Raw genomic sequence first — 27,343 nt, 5'->3', positions numbered from 1 at the left:
AAGTAAGAAAGTTGATTTGTCTCTTTTTGTTGGGATAACTGCACCCATCACTATGATAGCATTAAAAAAATGGTTTTTTCTTTTGGTGGTTTGGGTCACCAAAGGTGGTAAGTTGTTAGATAGTGTCAGTAAAATTATTCATTGGAATAGAATACAATACTCTCTGTCATCAGATAGTTAAACACACGTTTATTTCATAATTACACACAGCCTACAGGGTTCTCTCACCATTTAACATTGTATATGATCTATATTGTTTGTGAACAGAAATATGCAAGTCTGCAGAAATAGAGCAAAGCAAGAACCCTGTGAGAGAGAGCTAGCGCCTTCTGATGGCATGAAGTTTTACTTATGATGTTTCTCTTAGTACTTTCCCGCTCACCAAATGCACTGTGTTGCTTAGACAACTACTTAATTATTAATAGCAAATCAGTTGAGAGAATTTCCATGGTCCTGCCTGGAGCAAAAAAATGTAAATAGTAAGTTAGTCTGATAGTAAAATTTATGAGCTATTTTCATACTAGGTTCTTCAATATAAAAATATACCATGTTCTTGATATCTTCAAAATAAATAGTTATGACTGGTTTGGGGGCTTGTAAAGGTTCAGCTGAAATATGTTAACTCTGATGTCAGTAATGTTATAAAATCAGCATCGTCCCATATTAAGCGTCTGCCAATTTAATAGGTATGTTTAAATTGTTGTATATCTGGAGCAAGTTCAGTAATTTTCCTTTGTGTCTTAGTTTCCCACAGGCAGATGTAAGGTAAGTAAAGGTCCCCATGACGGCAGTTTCTGGGTTTTGCTTCATCCGGAACAGGCAGCAGTATGAAGTGATGATGGCTGAATCTGTCTGTATTGATACCAGCCATTCAGTATGTGACTTAAATTTGTGTAAGTGGGTAGGAGAGAAGAACATGGATAATGCTACGAAGAGGAAACAGAAAAGGTTTCAGAGTTCTTCCTTTTGTTTCTTAGATTGCTGCAAGTGTGACTGAAGAATAGATGCAGATGCTAGTCCTGTCAAGAACAAGTCCACGACAGCACGGCATACCCTCCTCTTCTGAGAGAAAAGTAAGTGCAATTATATAAAATATATAAAATAGGAACATTTGCACACACAAGTTAGCGGCAGCTTATGGACACAGGTTCATGACAGTGCAGACAAGACAGTGTCTTCCATCATCTTCATGCTTCCATGTTCTTCATTTGTTCCCTGGCCTTTCTCTCACTATCAGACCGACCCTTTTACTGATGCAAAAATAGCAGAAAGTAAAGCAACTTTAGGTGGTTGTTGTGAACTCCTTTGAGCAGCTGTGATGGCCAAGGCATTTCTTTCATTCCTGAAAGAAACAAGCAAGCAGCTTGTTAGATAATACGCATACTTACAAAGCTGACCTGGTATATAAAGCATGCATCATTTAATTATATATTTATTTTCTCTAATGGTCTGACTTTTTAAGTATCTGAAATGGCAGTGGGCCATCCCCCTTTAACAAACGCTGTGCATATCAGTGCTTACAGCATCTAGTACTGGAAAGATGAAAGCTGTATCACTACGTGTAAACAGTTCTGTTCAGCAACTGACAGCTGTCAGAGCTGCTATGATTCACTGTCCTCAGTAAACACAAAAACACAGACAATGATTTGTTGTTTTTGTTTTTCTTTGTATTTATGAAAACAGCCAAGAGCAGGAAATTATCAGATACCTAAATAGTAGATATTACAGAATTTCCACCTTAAAAGTTTTCAGTAATATAACTTCAAAGTTACTAAAAAGATTCAAGTACCTTCATTTGAGTATCCTAAGGGATATCATTATTACTATATATTATTATTATATATTAATTATTACTTGAAAGGCAGTACCATGTACATGCTACATTCAGTATAAAACTACACTATTCAATACCTATCAGTCAGCATCACTATTAAGTAATGAATGCAGATACAAAGATGTGGCTGACAGAACATAAACACAGAAAAAAATATTGGTGAATCTCCAAGGAAATTGGCAGTTCTTAAACTGTATTTATCAAGTCTATCTTACGACAAAGCAATTCTGTTTCAGGTGAAACTGCCACTAGTGATAAAGACCTTGGGAAACTTAAAATACAAACAGTTCTCATTTATTTAATGATACTGATCTCTTCAAATGCAGCATACGCTCATTGTTTCCATTTTTATAATGGAAACTATGACAAACAAGTAAGCTAGGAAGGGATTTTAGCTTTTTCTTTATTACTGTTATTTATTACTTTAATTCCTTCACATTTCATTAGGATGAATTTTGGAGGTCAGTAATAATATTCTGCTGTTTGTCAATGACCTTTTATTTTTTAATCCTACTCCAGTTAGCATCTCAGGTATCCTTTTAGAACATGCCAGATGTCTTACCCTTGGTCTACTCAAGCTGCTCGCATAATTGCCTTTTCTTGGTTGTGTCCTCCACAAAGCTGCTCTTACATTTCTTTAAATATGCTCCTCTCCTATACTCTATCCGCATACAGCTTCATCAGATTCCACTGTTCAGAACACATGCTGATCTTTCTCAAGACTTTACTTTTTTTCAGATTTGACACTATGCTTTGTGCTGTAATCTAAATAGCTTCTGCAGTCCTACTTTCTCCTTTAACATTAAACCACTCCTTAAAAAGTCACCGCTCTTTTGCATTTCCTGGATGAGTCACTGCTCTGTCTCTATGTAAGTTTCAGGAATATGGTGCTTAATATGTTTTAATAATAGTGCAGAGTAATTAATACTCGTGATTCAGAAGAACACTGCACACCCAAAACACACTATGTGCACTTCACCTGAGAGCAGAACACTGAGGAAGTGCCCAGCTCCCCAGTACAGGCAATGACGCCCAGAAGACTGCCTTATGCGTGAGGGCAAAAGCTGTTGTTAGAGCAACACCACTTCTTTTGTTAAAGGTAATTACGTGCCAGAGAAAAGAAGGACAGGTTGTTTTATTTAAACGCCACCTAGCAATTACTGCCTTCTCGAAATAGCCAGCACAGTTCCTTGACTTCAGTCAGTTGCTTTGCTTTCTGCAGCCTGGTTAAATTAACCCTACTGCTTTCTCTCAGAAGTCAGTTTTGGCTAATATTTTCTTTGAAGTTAAATTAAATACTTAGGAATTTCAGGGACTATATAGGCAATCTCAAGGTGAACTTACATGTTTCCAAATCTCTCCAGTCCTCTCGATTACAATAGTTTGTGATTTATTGACGGGTGATGTAACCTTGTAGTCATCAGACAAAAGACCCAGAATAGGATACTGGTTCCTGTACCTGTATTAAAAAGAGTTGCAAACCTGTTAACTATAAAACTGAAATCTGCGTATCTGTATCCAAGTCACTAACTGATCTTATCACATAATCCTTTCAATTAACAACCCCCAAATATTTTTACTAGTAATTAAAATGCTAATATTGTAATTTTAATGCCACTTTAACATGTTCATTTGCTATTACAATGTTTAGTATTGAATCCTCTGTAGGTTTTACTAGCTGAAGTTTTTTTTGCCTTTAAGTTGAACAGACATTTGACATTAAGACATTTGCAGGAGGTAAGGACTTGGTTTATAGAAGCTACACAATGGAAAATCAAAAGGATGTATTTTTAAGAGAGGTGAATAAGGGTGAATAAGTACATTACTTCTTAGTGATGACAGCTGTTACACCAGGGGACTGATTGTTTGATAATCTCTCATGCTTGAGTCTGAAGAGGTCCTGAGAAAACCAACAGTGAATGTTCAAGTGAAATAAATAATGTTTCCCCAGGTATTAGTTCACTAAATCCACAAAAAAAATCTTGCAGAAATTCCTATCAAATATATAATATATATATCATATAATTATAACATTATAGTTATTTAATTTATATAGTATAATATATATTATAAATATATAATAATAATCCTAACCCCAATGCCTGATCCAGAAGGGTACAAGTGCCTTCTAGTTAAGTTGCTAGTTAAGTTAAGTTAACTAGTTAAGTTGCTACGTTCATAGTAAGTGGAGGCTTAAGCATAAAATATTCTCAGACAAAAAATAAGCTATCCTGTTGTACCTCTTGCTGTTGTTTAATGCAGGCATCTTTCTCCTCCAGCATCGATGTCAATTCATGCAGCTTTATTTGCAAGTCACTGTTGTTCCCTTCTCGTCTTGATATATCTTGCTGGAATTGGCATAACTGAGACTATAAAACACAGGTTAAGAAACAATTAGGTGCTAGGTGCTCCTTGCAGGTGACCTTTCAGTATGCATCTAGAACTCTGTATGTATTTTGTTCATTAAAATCATCAACAGTAAGACCTGAATTAGTATAATTTACAAAATGCTGTGGCCATACAGACACATGGGAAACCCAATCATTTTCAAATATAAACCTTGAACTTCACAATAAATTCAGAAAGCGATGATTGGGCTGAATTCTTCCAGTACCCGTTTAACAGGTTTGTAAGTGGAACTGGTTCCAGGGCAGTAAAATACTACTATGATGCTTCAAATGAGAGATTTCCTATGTGCGGTTTTGATTGGGATTTATCTTTATTTTCTGTTGGGTATCTTTTGGCAGTTTCTTACTTCATTGGAGCAAAACGTCCCACTAGGAGTTAATAAGATTAGCAGTATTTCTTAATTTCTACATCTAAAGAATTTTTATTTTTTTAATGACACTTTAATTGGTTTTAGAGCTATCACTAGTGCTGCATAAACTAACTGCAGAGCCAAAAGCTAACAAAAAAGCATATGGTAGATTTTTTTTCTGTTTCCTAATCAAAAAATAATTTTAAAAAATATATATTTAAAAAAAAACTGATTACCTTCAGTCATACAAGGTGAGGAATACAAATATGGCAAAAGTTAATCTACGTACCCTAAGACTGCGGATCTCACGATCTTTATCCTCTCTCAAGTTATTGATCATCTCTACATAACGGCTGGAGAGTTCATCTGTGGTGGTCTGAAGTGTTGGATTAGAGCAGATCTACAAAAAAAAGAAGATAAAATTATCTTTGTAAACTACTATCTTATAATTTTATTTTCTTCATTATCTGTGAATAACAGCTATTGAATACAGAACAAGTGAAGGTCTTATTCCTACCTGTAGTCTGAGGCTCTGGATCTCCTGCTCCAAGGCACGCTTGCAGTATTCCAGTTCTTTCAACTGACAATCCTTCTCTCCCTCGCTGAGCCGTAGAGAAAGGAGCTGTTCTTCCAGAGAGCGACACTTTGCAGTACTCTCTCTGAGTCCTTGCTGGAAAGCACAGAAGTGGAATGAATGCATGGTGTTCTTGGGGTAGTAACAGGCTCACACACACACAAACGTACACCAGGCAGTAACCACTGAGAATACTCAAAAAGCCATCACACTGGCTAGTTTTTGGCTGACTGTCGAAATACTGAAACTACGGTCTTAGCTTTACCTGCTGCTGACGATTATTCTCTCGCAGAGACGTCAACATAGTTTCATATTCTTTCACTTGAGATTCTTTAAAAGCCAAATCCTTCTTAAGTAAGACATTGTCAGTTTCTAACTTCTGTAAGACAAAAGTGTGAACTGTCGATAGTTGCAATTTTTCAGCAAACAGTCCTATGTATATTCAAAGTGCAATATACCAAGTGATATTTTAGAACTGAAAATTACCCAATTTTCTTTTAACTACATACAGCTCAGATTTGCTCATTATTGCAGTTATCTGTGGCTTCATGCTGTGTGGTAAGCACTGTTATCTTGGACACTGCTCTTTCAGTCTGTCCCAGAAAGACTTATTTGTAGTTATTAAACAGAAACCAACAGAAAAATCCAAACCAAAGACCACTTCACTGCACAGACTCCAGCAGGGAGTACGCCTTAGGTAGGAATTGAACCGGAACCGAGGCCTCCTGCTTCCTGGCAGAATGCTGTTTAAGTAAGCACTTGGCGTATGTGCCCTGTCCGTGTTATAAGAAAAAACACAGTTCCAATATATCTCCACCACTGAAGACATACGTAGATTGTGTATGCCAATTCAGAGCGCTAAGTCCACTCAAAAGGGCCTTTTCTGCCTTTGAAAGTATTTGGTTATTTAGGCTTCAACAAACTGAACTTTTGAAAACCACTTCAAGGAAGAAATCCAGCCTCGTGTGCTGTTCAAGTCTTGCAAGGCCATTAATAAACCATCCATTTCTATTAAAGCACCTAAAATCTGGACTTCCCAATTTAAGCTTCATCATAATGGACTTCTTACTGACAGGTAGCAACAAATGGATGAGGCCCAGGAAACGGAAAATTAACAACTTACCCCCAGGTCATCCTGTAAGTGGCAAAGCTCTTCACGTAAATTTTTGAAAGTGGAAAGCACAAGTCTCAAAGATTTATCTGATGTTACTCTCATCTAGGAAAGAGAAAAAAAAGCAAAAAATATATTTTCTTTACCAGGAGGGGTTCTGCAGCCCTCAGATGGGATCACTTTACCCCTACCCCAGGGAGACCAGATCAGTGCAGGCTGCTGTGGATCCTGTTCTGACAAACCTACAGGTCAAGTCCACCATTCTGGAGCCGACCCTGGGGTTCACACGCTAGCCAGTGCTATTCACAATAGCACTGTTTTTAATGTTTTATCAAAGGAAGAGGTCTTCCAAGCACTTCATAAAGAAGTCAGTGGTTTTTTTAAAAAGCACGTTACGGAGACTGCTAGAATGTTAGGAAGCAACAGAATGCATAACCATTATCAGAAGCTGACATTCTTGTTGGATTGCCTTGCAGCCAAACCTGCATGGCTGTTGATTGAAAAAGCAGGTAGAGATGGTTAAGTAGCTAAAGAATATGACAAGAAAAAACACAAAAGCCATTTATAAATGGAGCCAAACCAGAATGGCTTACGTTTTGTTACTGGATGTTTTAAGCATGCCACAGAGATACTGCTACGGTACAGCTGTTTAACCAGACCATTTGTAAAAGGTGAGACCTCAGTTATAAGCAGTGTATGCAATAAACAGTAATGGATACTCAATTCAACATCCAGTAAAACGCCTACTATGCACTTTTAGCTTTTAAAATAAAGCATTAATATACAACACAAACAAATAAAAAGATGAAAAATCAGCTTTCTCCTACAATTACTTGTCAAAAGCCAAAGTGGTTTCCAGTGAAACTGGAAGAAAGCTGCAGTAAAGCTCAGTTTAAAATGCACAAGTAATCTGTGGAGTGAACTGCCACAACACGTCACCTGAAGCCACCTGTATGATTCCATACCCTTCACATAGAATAAATGGAGTAAGCAGAATATAGAGCAATTTGTGTTTTGTACCAATTCCCGGGTATGTGTTGAGCCAGCTTCTACTGTTTCGAGTTACCATAGGCTTCCATACATCCCCCTCCATGCTATGTACATACCTGGAGGAGATACCGAATCTGCTGCTTTGTTGCCTCAGACAGTCCTTTGGGAATTAAATCTTCTATATCTTCAGTCTAAGCAAAGGGAGGAAGGAGGAGACATCTTGATTAAGAATTTTGCCTGCTTGATCATAATGTGGTTTCTTCATTAATTACATAGCTCTACTATGAAAAACGTGTTTAGTGCAAGGCAAATAAGAAGGAAAATAGATCAAAGCGTATACAGAAATTTTCGAAAGCCTTATATGTGTGGCATATAGAAACTGAGATGAAATGATAAATGAAGCATATATTCAAATATGCATTAAGCTTAACATTTCTTTTAAACGCAGCATTCAAAACAATTCCCTCCTCTCAAGAAATAGCAATTAACACTAAAACAGAACTCCCAGCAGTTAACGATTATGAGCAAACCTCATTTTTCTAAATAATGAATAGACTGTCAATAAACAAATGACCAACACATTACAGGAGATACTGCCAGTGATTAAGCAGCATTGCTTCATGCAATTTAATCCTAGACAAATATTTCTACCATATAAATAATGACTTCAGAAATAACAAAGGTCCCAGTGATTGCATCATGGCTGGATTCCCAAAAGAGAGCTGCCTGTAAATCCAAAAAAGTCTGTTCTGTCAACTTTACTTCCCCTTACTTCTCTGAGAGGCGGTGTTCTTCCCTTCTCGCAGTGCCTGGCAGTGTATGTTGCTGAACAAACGCTTTGTTGGCAGGAGTGAAAGATCCTACGCACAAAGCGCACAGTGAAAACGGTGTGTGTGTGTAAGTTTGGGTTACAATGAAACCACCACTGGCATAACAGGAAAGACTTTAAAAATTTGACTCTCATGCTGGAATGCAAATTGTTCAACTTCCCTTCTTTCAGTATTACCACATTTGCAAATACATAGCTAGCAGTAGGTTTCAGGCTCTGAACGTTACTAACAAGCAGAAGTTGTTAGCTAACAGACCAGTATCCGTCAGTTAAACTGGCTTGGCTTAATTTGTTCCAAGATCCACACCATTCTTATTAAGACTAACTTTTAGGGAACAGCTTTGTAAGAGCACGCATGATGCTTACCTGACTCGTAAATTCAATGTCATGGTTCCTGTAAAACAGACGAAATGCAAGGGACTGATTAACAGAAAACCTGACAACTCCAAGTTCATGGCCACACTGACAATTACAAAAGGATTATCTTTAAATTATGGAACGTGGAAAGTTCATCCTCAGACTAAGAGTCGTTACCTTCCTTTTAAGCTGATAGGCAACGTGTTGTTCAATGGGATTCCAGGGACAAGTGCCTGAGGAGACCAGAATACTGACAGCAGTACAGTCACAGCACAGGCAGTTTCTTTGGGCAGTTATCCCAATTATGGCTGGTTAACCCAATTACATTCTTAATTGGCTTGGGTAATATCTTGGGTAATACCCAGAACTACGCTGCAGTGTATCGACACACCTGAAGTGTTTATGTAGCAGTGGCAGGGGTTCTGTGACAGACCGCTTAAACTTATTTCAGTGAACTCTGAAAGCACGAAGTGAGAGCGAGAGGGGAACAATGAAGTAACGGTGATTGTGCAGGAAGGGTAAGAACATTATAAAGACTCAAAAAACAACTTGCAAACAGTATTGTGCTCTTAACTGTGCACTTCTAGGATTTCTGGAACACCAAACTGACGTAGCAGACATAAGGCCAATACCTTCCTCCTATCTTTTCCACATGCTGCAGTAAACAACTGTACAGGTCATTGGTCTTGCGGTTCAGTTCGGCAAGGAGCTCGCCAAAGTAGCGGCAGTCCAGCTGGTCATTATGCTCCGGAGAGCAATTCACCTAACAGAAGATAAACAACAAGATCGTAATTGAGTTCCCTTCTTCAGGATGAAAGCTGAACATGAAAATGCTGCAAGTATGATGGATTTGTTTTCATTTGCCCTTACTAATTTGCAGTTTGTTTACACTGTTCTTTTCCTGGGTATTGAGTCTTCTGTTTTTCAGAAAATAATACAGAAATAAATGACTTCCCTTACAGCAACAAGCAATAGGCAAGGCAGTATCTGTTACAGTAATATCATCATCATTCTAACATGGAAAGTGTAGATAATCAGGAAATCTTTCTTTAATATTGTTTAATGTTTCCATAGCTGTAGTGGGTAAAACACACATGGACAGCACCCAGACAATCCCAGCTGGGTGCAGGATTCCCCACTGCAAAACCGATAATTGCATTCCCACATTCTCACTGCTTTTGCATACATACATGTGCCGGAGTATTTCTGATGGATGAGTTGAGAAGCTCTGACATAAGCCACCTCCTTTTTTTAAAGACCAACAAAACCTAAAGGCACCTCCCAGCAAAGACCAAATGTTGCCGTATGTGAATAACAAAAGTAAGAACAGCCGCCCAAGCTGAGTTTACCTAAGGTGGTTTTTTTTTGTTGTTTTTGTTTGTTTGTTTGTTTTTGTTGTTTTTATGAGAGTCTGGCTATGGAAGATTCCACATAGGTCCAGTACTGAAGACACCCAGCATGTTATCACCACCTATGTATGGAACAGATGCACAGGGAGGGACTGCTACATTCCCACCCCCAACCAAAACAGTAGTACACATGTATAGTTGTCCTCTGGCAGCTTGTAGAAATTCCAGAACATGCAAACTATTCTAAAGGAAGCTAGTTTTGCGCTTCCAGTGAAACTGTGTCAAGTAATTCTACATCAGGCTGAAATCTATTTCAAACCCTTACTGATAAGTTGAGAAGGAACGCAGTGCTGAATTGGCGTATGCCCACTTTATAAAGCAGTGTAAGCTTTTACCCAAACTGGAAGTATGAGTCTTGTATTACACAGCCTTTGCTGTACAAAGAGTGAGAGATGAAACCTGACTGAATCAATGGGTAGCACTCCCAGATACAGAAAAACAAAACGAACAAAAAACCCCCACAACGCCACAGCCAGAGTTGACGGATTAAAATTACAGTAGAACGATGATCAGTCAGTACGCTTAAGCACAGGTCTACACCAACAAGAAATACAACTGGATCGGATACAGTAAGATACTTTTTTTCTAACAGCATGTGACAAAGTCTCAGACAGTTCTAAACCATGCAGTCAAAGCATTCAAAGTTACCAGCAACAGATGCACTTTGCTGTTTATAGTTACAGTGGGTGTATGGTGAGTGAATAACATACTATGATTTTGCACAAGGCTTGACTTTTGAGACCAGGAATCAGTAATTTTGTGTCTGTAAAGTTTTATACTCCACATAGAAAAACGTGCTGTGAATAGTAAAACATTAAACAAAGGATTCTTACCGGTTCACACGTCTGAACTGTTACCCTCCTCACTGTATTTCCTCTGCAGTCATCCGTCACAGAAACCGGAATTATTTCACAAGGGCTGCTGGTCTGTGTCTGTTGGCACTGGTGAGTGACTTGGGACTGCTCGGACGGCTGGCAGGGCTGGATAACGTGGCACTGATTGGATTGCTGGGGAAGCTGACACTGGTGGGAAAACTGATACTGCTTCTCCTAAGACAAAAATGCATTTTTTAAGCTTCTGAACACATCTTAGTGAGATGGAAGCATCATATGAATACATAAATGAAAGAAATATGTTTTTGCATGGAAAGACTGATGACAGTTTCAAATATCTTTTACTAATTTCAATAAAATTGTTTTCCTAATTGAATACAAGTTTGTCTCATACTGTCACACTTCAACACTGTAATTCACCAACTCCTCAAATTTTAGCAGCTGCAGATGAACACACAGAAGACATACTTTTCCTAATTGAGTTGTTTCATTATATTGCTCCACTTAACATATTCACTGAGGCAATAGGGACCTCCATTACTTAATTTAAAACATCTATATCCTGTTCTCTCAAGTATTTTAGAGATTAAAGAGCTCCAATTGAGCTACTTACTGAGATTTTGTTACTTAAATTTAAAAAAGAAATACAGGAAATGGCTGAAGACATTTTCCTCTATAAATGCTTTCAGCAGTTCCAGGTTAAGTGTGTGCCATGTATCAGGGACACGCACATCTTGGTTTTATAATCCAAGAAAACTGCTGTTGACAAAACCACCCACCAGAACAACAAACTAGAAACTAGTTTATGTTCCAGTCTTTGAGAATGTGTACTCTACCTCGACAAGACAGTTCTCTGGTGGGCGTAAGTTCACGAAAACAAACAAACGAACAACAACAAAAAAAAAAAACACGAACATTACTGTCTCAATTTCCTTTTGCAGTAGGTAATATAAACAACCAACTTACTTGGTGGGGATTTAACAGCTCGTATTTTCTTATTGTCTTTTCATAGATGACATTATTTCCAGGGCAGAAATTCCCCCCTCTAAGAAATGGGGATAATGGCTCCTGTAACACATTTTAATAAAAAGCATTCACAAGTGTTGTCACATAGTGAATTCAGAGTTAGCATAATTTGGACTAAAAAATGAGGAGGAATATTTGTAACGTGAAGATGCACGCACTTTGAGAGAGTTTTCTGAGTTACCCACATTTCATCGTGCATTCATTTCATCTTGAACCCAGAATTATTTATTTTGCAATACCCATACAACATGCTTATAGATTCTCATCTTGCATCTCTTTTTCCCTTCACCCCCCGTGGTGTAATGCCAAGTGTACCATTTTCTCACAACTACAGAATCCTGCCAGGCAGGAGAAAACAAGCAGGCTGTGTAACAAAGGTGGACGTTATGCCGTGTCAGCTAGAGCTCATCAGGCTATGAAACTTGTTCGCCTTAGTTGTTCACCCAAGCAGTTTACCTACCTGCTCAGGATTCTCTATAATAATCCTTCGAACGGTGCCCTGCAAGGAAGAAAAGAAGTAAAGATTCAGTGATTACTGTACTTTAAAACCTTTTATGCTCGGAATTCTGGCTTACATACATTTCCAAATTAGTCTGAGTACCATAATCAGCTATAAATGTATTGAGAGCCATTGGCTGAAATCACTGAGAAGTGTTAAAGCCACAGCCTTTCCACCCAAAAGGAAATAACCCATGCACAGCACAGCAGCACGCAATCTGGACTCTCAGTAAGAAGAGTCTGTTTTTCCTCGGTCACTTATTTATAAGTCAGAGGAGGTGAGTCCTTACTGTCTGTAAGTGCCAACGGACCAGAACACAAAGCTAGCACTGGACACAACCTTCACAGATCGCGTGTCCCACAAAACACTGTCTTATCTGCAGCCTTTCATATTAAGGTCAGCTGGTGTAAAGTGATTTACATCTAAAACACTTCTTGTTTCACCAGGGAGAGAAAATTTGTATTTTGCTTAAAAGCCAAAATAAGAGGGACATGGGAACTGCCGACAAACCAAACCAGGTAACTACCCAATGTACCGAACTGCAGCAATTATTTCAAAAAGCGGTACAAAACTCCATAATTGACATGGAACATTTACTCATTCTTGAAGGAAAAATGAAATATACTTTTTTGAATTGCAAAAATCCACAAATTACAGCAGTTTTGCTCTTGTTCAAATGCAGATTATTTTGCTCCTCCCCTCGCCCCCCACTGTCTACAAGCAAGTTAAGCAACCGTAGGCAGTTTTCCATTTTGTGGACCACCAACAGCTGTTACAGTGCACACACGTTGCTTGAAGCCTCCATGCCCAGCTCTTTATCCAAGTAAGCACAATTCCCACTGAATCTCACGTAAGGATTAGGCAATTTGTTAGTTTACAACATACTACTTACTCCTCCTTACAGCGCAAGCTTTAAATTTTCCTAACAAATCATTTACCCCTTTAACCCGTGGGCTTGGAAAGTTTATATTGCTGTAGTTAAGCCTCAGAGACATTCTTAACTGGGTAAGAGCAACTCCGAAGTAGGTCAAATTTCCAGCTGTGAAGTGTTGCACAAGTTTAGGAAGCCTGAAGCAGTTTTCCGAATCTCCCAAGAGTGAATCATAACAGCGCCACGGAGGAGAAATCAAAGTAGAGAAGAAACTGCTTTAGCATCAACCACGGTAATTAAGAAATCTCAAAATGATAACTGCTGCAGAAAACTTCGAAAGCTGCTTGCTCGTCCTCCCACACCCCATGGGTCCTTCAGGGCTCAGCTGGGAGGGAACCCCCGCAGCCGGCAGGGCTCCGTACCAGGACCTAGCTCTGAGAGGAGCCAGCCTGCGAGTCGGGAATGTACAGCCTGGTTCCTACGTCACTGACACCTACACAGTGCGAGCTGAGAAGTGAAATACCGAAAGAAGGAACGCACGCTGCTATTCCCTGCACACCAGCTAGCCAGAACGCTCCCTTGGAGTGCAGCGAGGCAGCCCAGGGTTTCGGTGTGCCCGGCAGGACCAAGCCCCCGTCCAGTACAAGTGACAGGGGACAGATCTCTTCTTTTTCAGCACTGACTGCTATTGTGTGGCACGTTAAAGCCAGGTGAGCATCGTCCACAAAATTAAGAGGCACATTTTCAACGCACAGAGAAGCTGTGTGAACACACCTGATCTCAGTGACGCTGCCACAGGCCTTTGGAGCACGCAGCTCACGCTACGCCTCGGGAAGGTCAATTACAAGCCATCCAGCCACAGGATCAGAAGCCACGCAGGCTCCACTTGGCGAGCGGGGGGCACCTCCCAGCCAGGTGGGTCTGACCCCGAACTCACAGCCGAGGTGAGCCCTCGGCACTCACAGCACGGGGCCCGGCCACGAGCAGCTCTTACAGGGCTTCCCCTGAGCGGACACCTCACGCAGGCTTTCAGGATTTTACCCCACACTGAAAACAGACATCTCGTGCATACCATTTCCTGCCTTAATTTTTAATGGCTGAGGTAAGAGTGTTCACATGTGTAAATCACACTGAGAGAGTTTATTCTAAGCAATATTCGCCATTTGGTTCTGGCAGGTGAGGTGCCTTCAGTCCCTCCATATGAAACCTGCCGTGGCTGGGAGTAGCATTTGGCTTCTGCACCAAGAATAAAACAAAGTTAAATCAAAAAAAGGAAAGAAAACTGAATCCTGAACAATTTGCAACCGCAAGAAGTACAATCACACACAGGTGATCTTGGAGGTCTCTTCCAACCTAGATGATTCTGTCACTCTGTGATACTATACACACACGCCACTATCACATTTTCCCTCCCTCTAGTTTATTAAAAATGTACATGAACACAACAGAAGACACCAACCATACGACTTAATATCAGCGTACTAATAGTGATGAAGGCATTCATTATCATTAATCTATAGAAGCTCTGCAGAGGTAAATATTGCTCAAAGAAAGCCATTTGCCTTATCAACAGTAATAAGCTTAAATCACAGCTCCAGGCTGCCACTAACTGAGAATTCATGTTCAGGTAAAACATCTCTGTGAGTCAGAGATCATTGCAGTACCTCATTTACGCAGCCATATGGCAATTTCTCACGAAGAGCACTGCCCTTCTCCTGGCAGCTCCCTGGAAAACTTCATGGGTCCCCAGACCGCCTGTCGGGCCACCCCTCCCAGTGCTCCTCTGACCGCTCCCATTCAGCGCCAAGCAGGCAACTCCTGTCAACTCCCCGCTGACTTCCCTATCTGTTACCCTCTTCTTCCTGAAAAACCTCCTAATAACATTTATTAACCACCTTTGCCCTCCACCACTAAAATTGCAACCCACACAAAACCCAGTTTAAACTACGCCCTCTTTTGTCTTTAAAGTCTAATCCAGCAAAACACTTCAAGAAATTATTTTTTCCATCAGCACAACTTAATGGACTCAGTGACTAAAACAGATGCTGAAAATCAAACATACTTCGCAGAGCTGGGACAGAATTTGCGTCTATAACCAAACTGTTCATGCGCTCATCTGGGGATAGAGGGGAAGTCTGGGCCTCCAGTGTTTATTCTCTTGAACATCAACGTAACTGAAGACAATTCAGCCTACCTTTGAGCCCAGCCGAGCAGATCACAGATCTGTGAGGGGAGCCCCGTGTTTACACTCCTGCCCCACATCTTGCAAAGGAGGGATTAACAACCTGGGTACAGCAGGTATCTGCGGCTGCCACAGCCACATCACACAGCCGTGCCAGGGAAGCGCCTCGCGTTACAGAACCAACAGAAGCCACCCTATCCTCCAGAGCAAGGCAGCCTTTAAACTAGGCAAAGCGGCTTTGGAAGAGGATCAGGTTTCCTATTTGCCTTAATCCCTGTTCTTTTTCATAGTCAAATATTTTTACACCACAGGAAAGAAAGTTAAATAAGAGCTGAAGAACTTGAAACAAATATACATTCCTGTATTGAATATATTATGTCAGTCCTGCTTCTATTGATATTAATGACAGTCTGATGTGTGAGACAAAAATGGTATAAGAACAAATTCTGATCTCCTTTTCTGTTCTTACGTAGTCAAAGCTGTTCTCAACTTACTGATCTCTACTTTTTTTTTTACGATACTACTCATATCTATTAAACTATTAAATTCCATCAACAGCTCCAAGCTGTACATTCCCTGAACGCAGACACCGCAGCAGACCTGCTGAACTGCTTTGTGAAGACCTTCACACCAATGCTGAGCGGGGACTGCGGCCTCTCTACCTGCCCAGCTTCACGGGCGTTCGCAGTTCTCCCGAACCCGCTGTCCCTAACGAGGAAGCGCACCGTGAGGTAACATGGGAGCAACAAGTGTGCAGGAAAATGTGCCTGCGGGGGTCACGCCGATGGACGGGGGCAAACCTGGAGCTACAGCAGCAGGAGCACGCGGCTCCCCATCGGCTTCGAGTCTGACAGTGCCATTGGCAAAATGGGCAAAAACGTTTCAGTAGACTAAGACGTTTAGAAGTTTTTAAAAAAAAGTAAACTGGGGTTGTCAAAAGGGACCAAATGCAGGACTGCTGGATTTACTCAAAATCAAACGAAAAGGGGACTTCAACGGGGAATTTATTTACGAGTTGCGGGGTGAGGACCAGCCCCGGGAAGGCAGCCGGGTGCCCGGAGCTGCACCTGCGGCCTGGCGCCTCTCCCTCTCGTCTCCTGGGCCTCGGCCCGGGCCGGCGGCTACGGATCGGCCGTGCCCTGCCCCTCCCCGGGGCCGGCCGTGTCCCGGCGCCCTCGGGGCGCTGCCGTGAGGGGAGCGGCCGCGGCCGGGGGCGATCGCGACGCGCGGGGCCCGCGGGGGGCTGCGGCTCCGGCCCCGCCGCCTCCCCGCCCCGCCGGGCCGGGCCGGGCCGGGCCGTACCTGTGGCGGCGTCTCGCAGGCGGGGGGCAGCGGCTGGCAGCCGTGCGGGCACTCCAGCGGCGAGGCGGCGCGGGACGAGCAGGAGGCGCTGGCCCGGCGGCAGCCGGGGCCGTAGGTCCGCACGCGGTCGAGCGCGGGGCCGCCGTCGTGGCGCTGGAACGGCGCCGGCTCGAAGCAGGGCAGCGGCCGCGGCGGCTCGGGGCAGGCCGGCGGCTCCCGGCACGGCGGCGGCTCCGGGCAGGGCGGCGGCGGCGGCTCCCGGCACGGCGGGGGCCGGGGCAGCGGCTCCGGGCAGGGCGCGGGGCGGCGGGGGGCGGGCAGCGTGCTGTAGTGCTGCTGCCGCCGGTAGTAGTGGTGCTGCTGCTGCTGCTGCTGCTGCGGCTGCAGGTGCGGGGGCAGCCCGAGGGGCTGCAGCTGCTGCTGGGCCCCCAACATCGCGGCCGCCCCCCGCGGCAGCTGGGCCGCGCCGACGGAGCAGCGGGGCGGCGACTGCGGCGGGGAGCCGGGGCAGGGCGGCGATTAGTACCCGCCGGGGAGCCGCGCCTAGGGCAGGACACACCTTCGGGTGGCCGGGCCCGCCGCCGCCTCCCCGCCCGGCAGCGCGGCCACGCGGCCGGGGGCGGCCCGGCCCGGCCCGGTCCCGCTGGGCCCCGGGGGCTGGGGCCGGGGTCCCGCCGGGCAGGCAGCGGGCACCCTCCTGAAACCGCCCGGGTGGGAAAACGGGGTGGGTGTGAAGGGAGACGCTGTTCGTTTCGGTACAGGTGGACGAGCGGTTGGGTGCTCTGCAAGGCACCGCAGCGGCCAGGCAGCCCTGGGTACCCGGGCCAGGCCGGGGCTGGGCACCTGTCCCACGCGAGCTGAGGTCAGTTACCCAACGCTGCGGGTTTTGGTACGGGGTCCTTCAGCGCACTGCCTGTAGCAGGCAAGCCCTAACCGAGAACACAACTCTGTTCTGCGTGTTAGTGTAGTAATAACATAATTATAGAATATTGTGTAACAAATATAATCCTTAATAATAAACCTCAGATTCTTAATTTTGCCAGTTTGTTTCCTCCACATGCTTACTATGCTTTCAGGTCACACAGTACAGTCACACAACAACAAATAGTTTCTGTAGTATCGCGTAATGCCAAAAGACCTTGAGAATGGAGCAATACTGGCTGCATTATTCTTTATGACGTTACATTGCCCATTCACTGAAAGCTTCCTCTCAAATTAAAAAGTGCTCACATGAAATCTGCTCAGCAGGCGGTTGGGAAGCTAAGAGGTTTAGGAGGAGGAGGATACAACAGTTCCGTATTTTAAAGTACTGTGACATCTGGAGATATTCATCAAAAATAAAAATTTCCACTTTACCCTCAGGCATTAAACCCCAACAGACACCTGGTTTATCTATGGGTGTATAAAACAACAACAAAACACATTTGGAGTACGTTCTAGCCCACTGGTTTCAAAGGCACTGTATGCAAAGACAAATGATGTACCTGGACATAAGAGAAATAAATATATTTTCTCTTAAAACCTCATTCCTGGTTCACCAGCTGAGAAAAGCTATTGATGGCTTCTGACAAAAACAATTAAAAAAATCCCTTGGAAAGCAACAACCTACGATTACAACAGCCCAAACTCTATTTTCAAACAAACCATTAGAAATTGCTTTATGCTTCAGTAGGAAACCACAGAAACTACAGCAATACTCCTCAGGGAAAAACAAGCGCTGTAATGCTACACGTAGAAAAGACTATTAGTTAGCCAGCTCACAAAACCTTACCAGTCTGCAGGATACTGCCCTGTTTAATAAAGAGTGCCTTGGAAATTTCTTACAAGGGTCAGCAGAAAGAAAGGCCTAAGTCATCCTATTGTAATGGAAATACGAAATAACTTCCGGGAAAGTCTGTGGATGTGGTAAGGCTTATTGGAGTCATAAATAATCACAGTAAGTAATGTACGCACAGGGATCTGTACCAGTTAATGAAAACCGCCTCAAACAAAGCGCTTGAATTTTAATGTGACCTATGTTCTCTATACGTCTAAAACCGAAAGTGATATTTCCTTCTGTGTCTTACAGTGCTACCTGTTAAAGGAGTTTATGCTGTGATAACCGGCTGGGAGGAATAAACCTGTGTTCTGATACAAAATAGGAGAGAAAAATACTTGCTTGGGAAGACCACTACAAAATACACATTGTATCCTGGTGTCTACACTTAAATGATTGAAATTATTTGTCATGTTGAGGAACAGATACCTACACCATACCAGGCTGGGAAACTTCTGAAGGGGCTGAGGAAGAAAGGGTTAAGAAGCCAGCAAAATGGCAGGGAGCTGCACAGCCATAACTTGATGAGGCAGAGATAAAAATCTGCTTTCAGCTGTAAGGAAAGCATTAGAGGTTGAAGGGGAAGTCAGAACCAGCTGTTAAGTAGAGGCTTCGGTTTTCTGATCCTCCCTTTGAAGGAAGTGCAATAATGCACTTGAGGTTGGGTGGAAGGTGCCTGTCTGCAGACACCGATGCAGTGCAGCCACTTTGTTCCTCTTAACCTCTTTACCCTGGCCTACCTGGATCGGACTGTGCTGACAGTGGGAACGAACCTGGCAGAGAAGGGCATGTGGGCAGCAAGATGTCTCTCCCTGTTTCAAATGGCCAGCACTGCCTGGCTACAGCCTCTTTTCTCAGCAACCAACAAAAGATTAACACACTGAATTCCCTCTAAAGGTGCTTTCAGACAAGACAGCGGGTGTAGTGCTCCAGCAGTTTACCGGTGACATGGTGACTGTCCAGAACGTGCTGCTTAGAGCACAAGTAGATCACTGTCTTTTTAAAAGACCAGCTTCGTTACATCAGAAATCATGTTTTATGGCAAAAATTACTTGGTCATGGTGACAGCCTATTTTATGCAGGTCGGGCTTGTATAAGCAGATGGCACTTTCTGACTTGAGAGTCCTTTTAACTTTTTCCTCAGAGCTTTTGCTTCTCAAGTGCCTTTTTGCTCTTAATTCTTTGTGGAAATATATATATATATATATATTACATAACATTTGTCATCAAACAGAATACAGAGTAGTCTGGGGGAAGGGGAAAAATATACATGCTCCTAAACAATGACATTCTATCTACTCTTTTGCAGACATAGGTGACCCTGACACCTGGGAAAACAAAAAACGTGATCTGTGACTGCAAAGCTGGTACAGTGTGAAATAAAATAGCACTTACCTGTTTTAGAATATCTTTTATCCTCTAATTCATCTTTCCTTCATTAAACAACTACAGATGCTGGGCGTACAGACACCTCTGGAACATCAGGATCTCAGATCTCCTTCTTGAACCACCTGAAAACAAATACAAGTCTATAACACACAAATGCACACTGGCGTAGAGAGGATTATAGTGGAACTACCAGGAGTTGAGTGGGGAAGGGGAAAAAACGGCCGAGTATTGAGCAAAGGTCTGACTGGAGAAAACCTAGCCAGGGTAGCAGAGGGAGCATTGGCTCTGTTGCACCTGGCAGCCCCATCTGCCACATTTCCGCGGCAATTTCAGGATAGACAATATTGAGAGAAAGTATGACAGGTTGTTCTTTGTACTGCCTCATCCTCTGCACTTCTGGTTCATGCCTCCACGATCAACACATGCTCTTTATTTCCCAAGAGAAAAATGAAGAACCTCTTAGGAGATACCTTGAGACTGTTTTAGGACAGCACTAGTTAGCTATTCGTATTTTAATTAAAAATACAAGAGCAACCATATCAGTTCTGATTGAGAGGTCATCTAGATCTCAATCAGCAGCAGATGCTGAAAAATGTAATTATATTCCAAAAGGGTCTGAAGAGGACAAGTCACTGTAACGCTTCCCTCTTTACATTCAGCAATTGTTTTCAAATTTGGGTATTTCATAAGCACAATGTTTTCTCATTAGCTCCTCCAATCTCACACATAAAGGACTTGTTTGATACCCCCCCTTGAACTCTGGCCAACTTCTGGTGCCCACCAAGTCCTCTGCAAAGAACATTCAGAGGATCTACTTGGCTGCATGAAAAACCTCCTTCTGAATCTGACTCCTAGTCCAACAGCCCCTAGCTCTTCTGTACAACATTTCTCCCTTAAGTCCTCTCTCTTCCAGGCTACAAAGTAAAAGAAAAGAAAAAAACAACACACACACACAAAAGAAAAAAAAAAAAACAGCCTTATTCAATCTTTTTCATATAGATGTTATTCCATATCTTGGGTGATTAGCACCCTTTTCATGACCCTTTTCCAGTTCTACTAGATCATTCCACAGTATTTCAGAAGTGGAAATATCATGGATTTTAATAATGGTGCAGTGATGTTTACTAGTTTATTCTCTGTTTCTTTCCTAATAGCTTCTAATGTTTCATTTGCTTTTTTTTTTTTTACTGCTGCTGAACTCATGTTTTCTTGGAGTTATCTGTCATAACCATAAAGTCTCATACTAGAGCAGCAACAGGCGGTTCAGAGCCCATCATCTTGTATGTTCCATGTAAGCATCCCTGGATATTCATCCACAATGACTTTGTGTCTACTGTATTTTATTTTATTTAGAAATGTTGTGTTTTAACAAGATATCTTGCAATGCGGAGGTAGCAAGATTGGATCTGAAATGGTTCTAACAGGATTTCAGAATTGCACTTCTTGTCATACATGATAGTGTTTCAGTAGTAAGAAAGTTCAGCAAGAAGAGAAGTTTAAACAGAGTTTAGACTTTGTTTTAAAGACTCTACTGCAGCCACTAACTAATGAGGAGGCTAGGAAGTGAACTGTTGCAACACTGAGAGAAAACCCTCTCATCCCATTAATATGCTTCTTGTAAAAAAAATACGTGATATCAATTGTAGCTTGAAGTTTATACACTTCAAAAAGAAACGGAAATCATTGGAATATACAAAAATAAAAAATAAACTGAACCTAATGATTAGTAGCTAGGATGATTTATAATCCAAAATTATCATAAACATGTAAATATACTTTCCATTTCTACTGTACCAGCAGAGGTGAAAAATAATCTTTGTTTCATAGTATAACAGTACACAGAGAAGAAAAAAGTATAACTAAATAAATTATTTTGTTTTACAACTACACTGTTTTTGTGATGATGTTAGTATCTTCAATAACTCAAAAGCTCAAGAGATTGTATTTCAATCTGCGGAGTGAAATAATGCAATACTGAACTTACCCTTAAGCAGAAGTCACTCTTTTGTTCCAACCATTTTCCCATTTAAATTGTTGAGGTTATTTAATAGTCAATTTGCTTTGTTTCAGATAATGAATACTATGCGTGAGATTGGTGATCAAACCAAAAAAACATGTTGAGCCACTTTTCTCCTATCCACTAAAGCCCTTATTCAGCATGATAAATAGTGAATGCCTCATTTTAATGAAACACTATCAGTCATCATTTACCAAATATGACTGCAAAAGCAGTTTAGGAATACAACATTGCATGCTAAATACAGAATTGTATCCATCTCTAAGGTTTAGGACACAACAGGTAGCAAAAGATGACACTAAACTTTCCTCATGATACTGCAAGAGTCCTCTGGACACCCATCAGCGACACCTACACTATGCTACCACTTTTAATTTATAGCTCAGCGATGCTCTTAAGAAAACTGATAATGGCAAAGGGCCTGCAGTCATGTGGAACATAGTAAGGTAACAGCTGATCTGTGGAGCAAAGTGCCATGCCAAGGAGAGATATTAAGTTCATTATGACCAAAGAGCAGGAAATGGTTTCAATTCCAAAACAATAATTTGCATTTCCCTCTCCTGTGCAGACTGCCTAAGGAACAATCCTCACTACTGAAGGAGATAAAGGAGCTGGGATTGTGACATACTTTAAAATAAGTGCTAGTACCCTGGGCTCTAGGGAGAACAAGACAGGGATCTGGCTGTTTATCTTTGCTTTTATTTGTACATCACTAAAAATGTACATAGAAGCAGCTGGTCTGTCTTAAAAAATATATATATATATATATTTGGAATTTGTCTAAGATTAAAATCTGTTTACAACTACTAAAAGTGAGGGAGAAAGTTTTTATTATTTGTTGTATTTTTAAGTAGACCGTTTCCCACCCAGTAACCTATCACAAGGAAAAAAGGGTTTAAGGTGTGCTTAATTTCAGATGCATTATTATGTTCATGCTGTTCAACTGCTACAAAATTTCTATGGCCAAGTATGAAGGATGACAGGAATTTAAAATATCAAGTGTAATTGATAGAAAGTTGCCCAGTCAACGTATGCCACAGCTAAGCCCAGGTTAGAACACAATATCTGAAGAGTTCAGGCAGCCTGCTCACAGGAACTGGAAGAGGGACAATTTAACCTGCTTGCATGCTACCACATCCACACTGTTCTAGTATCCAAACAAGCTAACTGAAATACATGTGATTTATATCCATGTTGTGACCTATATATCCTCTGTTTTACACCATATTGTTTGGCTACATATATTTAAACAATTATGAGTTATACGCATTTGTCTTTCTATCATGGAATTTCATTTTACTTTTAGTTTCTCTCCCTTGGAGTGACCTATAAACTTTGCTATATTCCTATAACATACCTGAAATTTCAACTTTTATTTTTTTTTAAATAAAACATTCTGCAAAATTCATTAAACAAAATTATTCAATTCAAGCCCTTCAATTAGGACTTTCTCTACTGAGAAAGCTAAAATTTTCAGTTGGTTTCTTACTGGTCAGGCAAAAAAAAACAAAACACGAAACCAACTTGATGGCATTTTTTTTTCCATAGATCTGATGTGGCTTCTCTCTGATTTCAGAAACAGAGCTCATGACAATCCTCCCACATCTGTTTCATCAGCTGATTAAAATGCAGATCTCCTACAAGGTAACACATTTTTGGATGATGGGCGTTACTCTAACCAACTCATTATTAAGGGAATACGTTTATGCAAGATCAGCAAGTTGGCAGCATAAACAACATGAAACAGTTCTTTTAAATAGGACTGGATATTTTGTTTATGACAGCTCTGATTTAATGGAAGGCTCTGTGACTTTTATAGCCCATTTAAGCATAAATGTTTTTGTTACATTCAAAACCTTTTTGCCATAGAGATTCTTTATCTAGCACAAGAAAGATTTTCAGATAAGAGCCTTATGTAAAGTGATGAATGTTTGGTTTTCTGATTGTGGTGTGGTGTGTATTGGAATACAATACACAACACAATACAATCTCTCCCCTCCTCCTCCCCAAACAAAACAAAACAAAAAAATTATAAAAATCTTGTTCTAACTTTATTCTTCCAAAAAATGAGTCTCTTTTGCTGGTAGGGACTGAGCATGCTGTTACACTTAATTTTGTAACTACTTTTTATTTATATTTAAAGTTGGAATAAAGTCAAAATCATAGCATTTTAGCCAAATGTGTATTTTAATTTCACAATTTGAAAGATTGTATTTCAAAGCCACAACTGCTGGGGTTTCTTGAGGAAGGCATTTTTCTTTTGACCCTGTTCCACTAACTGTCTGTTTTGTGGCTTATTTTCCTCGTGCCAGCTGGAAGCATAGCAGCTGGCCAATCTGTTTTGCCCCTCTACTTTGACCAGAACACGAGAATTAATTGTGTTAAAGTAGAGCTAAGCCTATGCCATGCTGCTAGTAAAAACGTTCACTTTCCGTCCCAAGAAAGTAATCTTTACCCTGAGTTAGAAATGGGCTTTAGGAAGCACAAATATTAATCCAGCAACTTTTTTTTTTACCTCAGTATCTCACCCTCATTTATGTAGATTGTGAGTCTGTGAAAATGAAAGTTGAAAGAGGAATGATTAATGACTGGTGCAGGAGAAAAATGAACAGAGCATTCCTGATGGAAGAAGCAGGGGCTCTGTCATCCTGTTCTATCAGCAGGCAGACTTGTTTTCATTTCTAATTCTCTGAGGGGAGTACTAGCTTTAGAATTTGAAACATCATACTGAACTGCCAAACTTCTTTGGCTCTAGCAACATTTCAGGAATCATGTAGGCACACAGCAGGGTAACGTAAAACTCACCAGTTTGGTAGGTATTGTAACTCTGGCCCAGAAAGCATTTTCCAGTGTTAATCTCTCGATGTGATTACTCTTTTCTCAACTTGTGTAACTTTCCTCCTGGAGCAGAGATTCAAAAATGTCATCCAGAATAATATTTTAATTCTACAGCTGCAATCTTCCCCATGTGCCTTCTCCTAGACAGCCACATTCATTCGTGTTGTAAATGGTCTGAAAAACACTAACATGATGTGGAGGATTACTCTTTTCCTATGAATAATGTGATACTTTGCACCTTTCTCCAAGGGAGGTCTTTACACACGTATTCCATATCAAGTTACAGAGTAAGAACAAAGTTCATCGAGCAGTGAGAGATTAAAGGACCTCGGCTTTCACTAACTGCCTTCTAGTTCCTTGTTTAAAGAAGCTTAACAAATTAGTAGCTTCCTATCATCCCTGGGTAATGGTTACTCTATGCAAGTAGCACTCTAAAGAGGTACCCTTTTGTGGGAGCACTGGTGATTTACATAGATGTTTGGGTTTACATGTGCACAATACCAAAAATCCATGCTGTTATTTAAATCTACATTAGCTGCTGCTTTTATGGCTATATCAGATTCTACACTTCCTTCCCAAATATTTTTCCGTATTACAGAGATGCATTTAAATATTACCAGATTCTGTTTTCTATATTAACTTATTCACATGTAGGTAATACTCCAGCTTTCCTGCTCTGTTTTCTGCTGTCTGGTTCTCATGTAATTGTTCTTTTAGAACTATTTTTATTTGTGCACTATTATATTCGTCTTTACTTGCATAACTTATAAGGAACACACATACCAAAAAGCCAGCATACCTATACACACATTGAAGCAAGTCTATGCGTGATATGTAATATTGCTGCATTAGTTAAGTTCTAAAGGATCTTCTTTAACACTTGGTTCCTTTTATCCTGTAACAATGGTGTAACATAAACCCTTCATACAAATTTATCAGATATTAACACCTTTGGATTGTATTGCATGAAACAGTAGCTCCTTTCTGCCTGAAATGCATTTTCAGTATTTAGATTGAGATTTAAAAGTTTTGTCATTCTGCCTGCTACACAGACAACTTATTAACCACGCGTTATGCTACTTGTGTTGTGTAAAGGCAGGATGTTAGCCCCTTGTGCTTCCAATGCTGATGTTCTGAACAGGCCTGAAGGAAGGGCCTGGGTAGGCCGGGGTGTGCAAGTGACCACGACCCTAAGGCAGCTGAAGTCAGTGGCAATATTTTTATTTGTATTTGGTCACTTTAGTCAGTGACCTACGTGAGTTGCTGTGAATACCCTGGAATATTTGTTAACACAGTCATTTCCCTACTTCATACTGCTCTTAGACCAGTGAACAAGCTAGAATCTCCAGAAAAACAGGTACAGGCCTTAAGCCAGATTTAAAGAGGCTTAAAAAATTAAGAAAAATCTGTTTTAGATTACCCTGTTTTCATAAAATCTTAAAGGCAACATGAGATATTTTTAATACCTGTAACGAGAGATGTCCTTACTTGAAAGACTATTGAGGGCAATGAACTTGACAAAGTTTGACTTCCTTTGCAGGGGACACATCGGTCTTCCGTGCTAATATATAGCATCTGAAAAACAAGATTTATTATTTTAAGATAAGAATATTGGGAAAGTTTTCTCAACTAAAAACAGAAGGACAAATAAATAAGATGTGGCAAGGGTCAGGCTCTAGTTCTTTGTGTGCATGGTCTAGGCTATACCTGGCTTCATTGGTTTATCAGCTATTTTTATCAGCTATTAAAGCTACTGATAAAATTCCCATTTTACTTATATCAGAAAAGATTTTCCCCCATTCCTAGCATCCCAACTGCATCTCTCTGTCTGTAAGGAAGATTATCCAGACAGTAGAATGAAAGCATTTCAGAGCGAAGAACACATAGCTAAAGTAAACTCAGTGTGGTAGAAAGAGAGATGTGCTTTGCAAACAGTAAAAGTGAAGAGAAGGAACTGTGTGCTGCTCCACAAACTACTAATTCTGTGGTCAATGCAATTTACGCTATCACCTCCAGAGCTCTTAATTTAATAATTGCCTTATTATTTTAATTGCAAGTCAGCTGATAAGTCAAGTGATCTGTCAGAAAGACACAGAAGAACCTTCTTCTACCTGTAGTCACATGTAAGAGGTAATCATCATGAACCTTTCATAAATAATCCATCAGTCATCCATATATCCACCTATCACACTTTTTGAGAGACACAGCTGATCTGTGAGCACCCAGTTTGCAGTTTTATGAATTGGGAAGAGTACTGGAAAATCACCAACTATCAATAATAAGTTGTATAACGACAGGAGCAGAAGAAATAGAATATTCTTAGGCAGGACTGGCAGGAGTTTAAACCAGTTCTGCAGGAAGCTTCATGCGCCAAAGATCAAGAAGAATGCTAATGTGCATCCATTGAACAGAATAGGAGCCAAAACTTGATATAAGGCACATAATGAATAATTCTATACAATCAGCTTCTATACACCCACAGCGTATCTAAATTTATAAGACGTACACACCATTGGATAAAGTTTAAATGCGTTTCCCATCATTGTAGTATCCAATCTGCTACAACACAGGACCATATTGGGATTGAGTAGACCATTCTGTTTGTTAGAAACTTACCAGAATGTGCTGGTATTTATATCTCATAAAAGCTGTTCAGTAAACACAGTACAAGACCTCTGATTTCACTGAATGCATAAACACATGCAAAG

At 41.0% G+C, this 27,343-nt stretch overlaps 2 protein-coding genes across 38 annotated transcripts in view; one reads left to right on the top strand and one right to left on the bottom strand.

The window, feature by feature from the left end:
- The window catches only part of ZNF711 (zinc finger protein 711), a 41,261-nt gene extending 30,185 nt beyond the window's left edge, over positions 1–11,076 (top strand). For 35 of the 37 annotated variants that reach the window (XM_067004846.1, XM_067004871.1, XM_067004873.1 and 32 more), the window contains 3 exons: positions 978–1,073; positions 9,041–9,292; positions 10,745–11,076. The gene's annotated coding sequence lies outside the window, so the exon portion shown is untranslated. The remainder of the gene's footprint in view (positions 1–977; positions 1,074–9,040; positions 9,293–10,744) is intronic. The other 2 variants (XM_067004840.1, XM_067004872.1) reach the window with 2 other exon arrangements.
- Positions 170–17,079, bottom strand: POF1B (POF1B actin binding protein). The gene is made up of 15 exons (XM_067004883.1): positions 16,576–17,079; positions 12,182–12,220; positions 11,662–11,763; positions 10,696–10,911; positions 9,086–9,216; positions 8,463–8,490; positions 7,384–7,458; positions 6,290–6,382; positions 5,432–5,545; positions 5,110–5,262; positions 4,882–4,992; positions 4,075–4,203; positions 3,661–3,734; positions 3,179–3,293; positions 170–1,342 (listed from the first exon to the last, which is right to left on the bottom strand). The coding sequence occupies exons 1-15, from the start codon at positions 17,008–17,010 to the stop codon at positions 1,337–1,339; spliced, it is 1,821 nt and encodes a 606-aa protein (XP_066860984.1). The 5' UTR covers positions 17,011–17,079; the 3' UTR covers positions 170–1,336.
- Between the last annotated feature and the right edge of the window lie 10,264 nt (positions 17,080–27,343).

This window comes from Anser cygnoides, chromosome 13, assembly GCF_040182565.1.
Source record: "Anser cygnoides isolate HZ-2024a breed goose chromosome 13, Taihu_goose_T2T_genome, whole genome shotgun sequence".
In the NCBI taxonomy this organism is placed as follows: Eukaryota; Metazoa; Chordata; class Aves; order Anseriformes; family Anatidae; genus Anser; species Anser cygnoides.
Note: the sequence above shows the minus strand (reverse complement) of the source record. Positions and strands in the feature narration are given on the sequence as shown.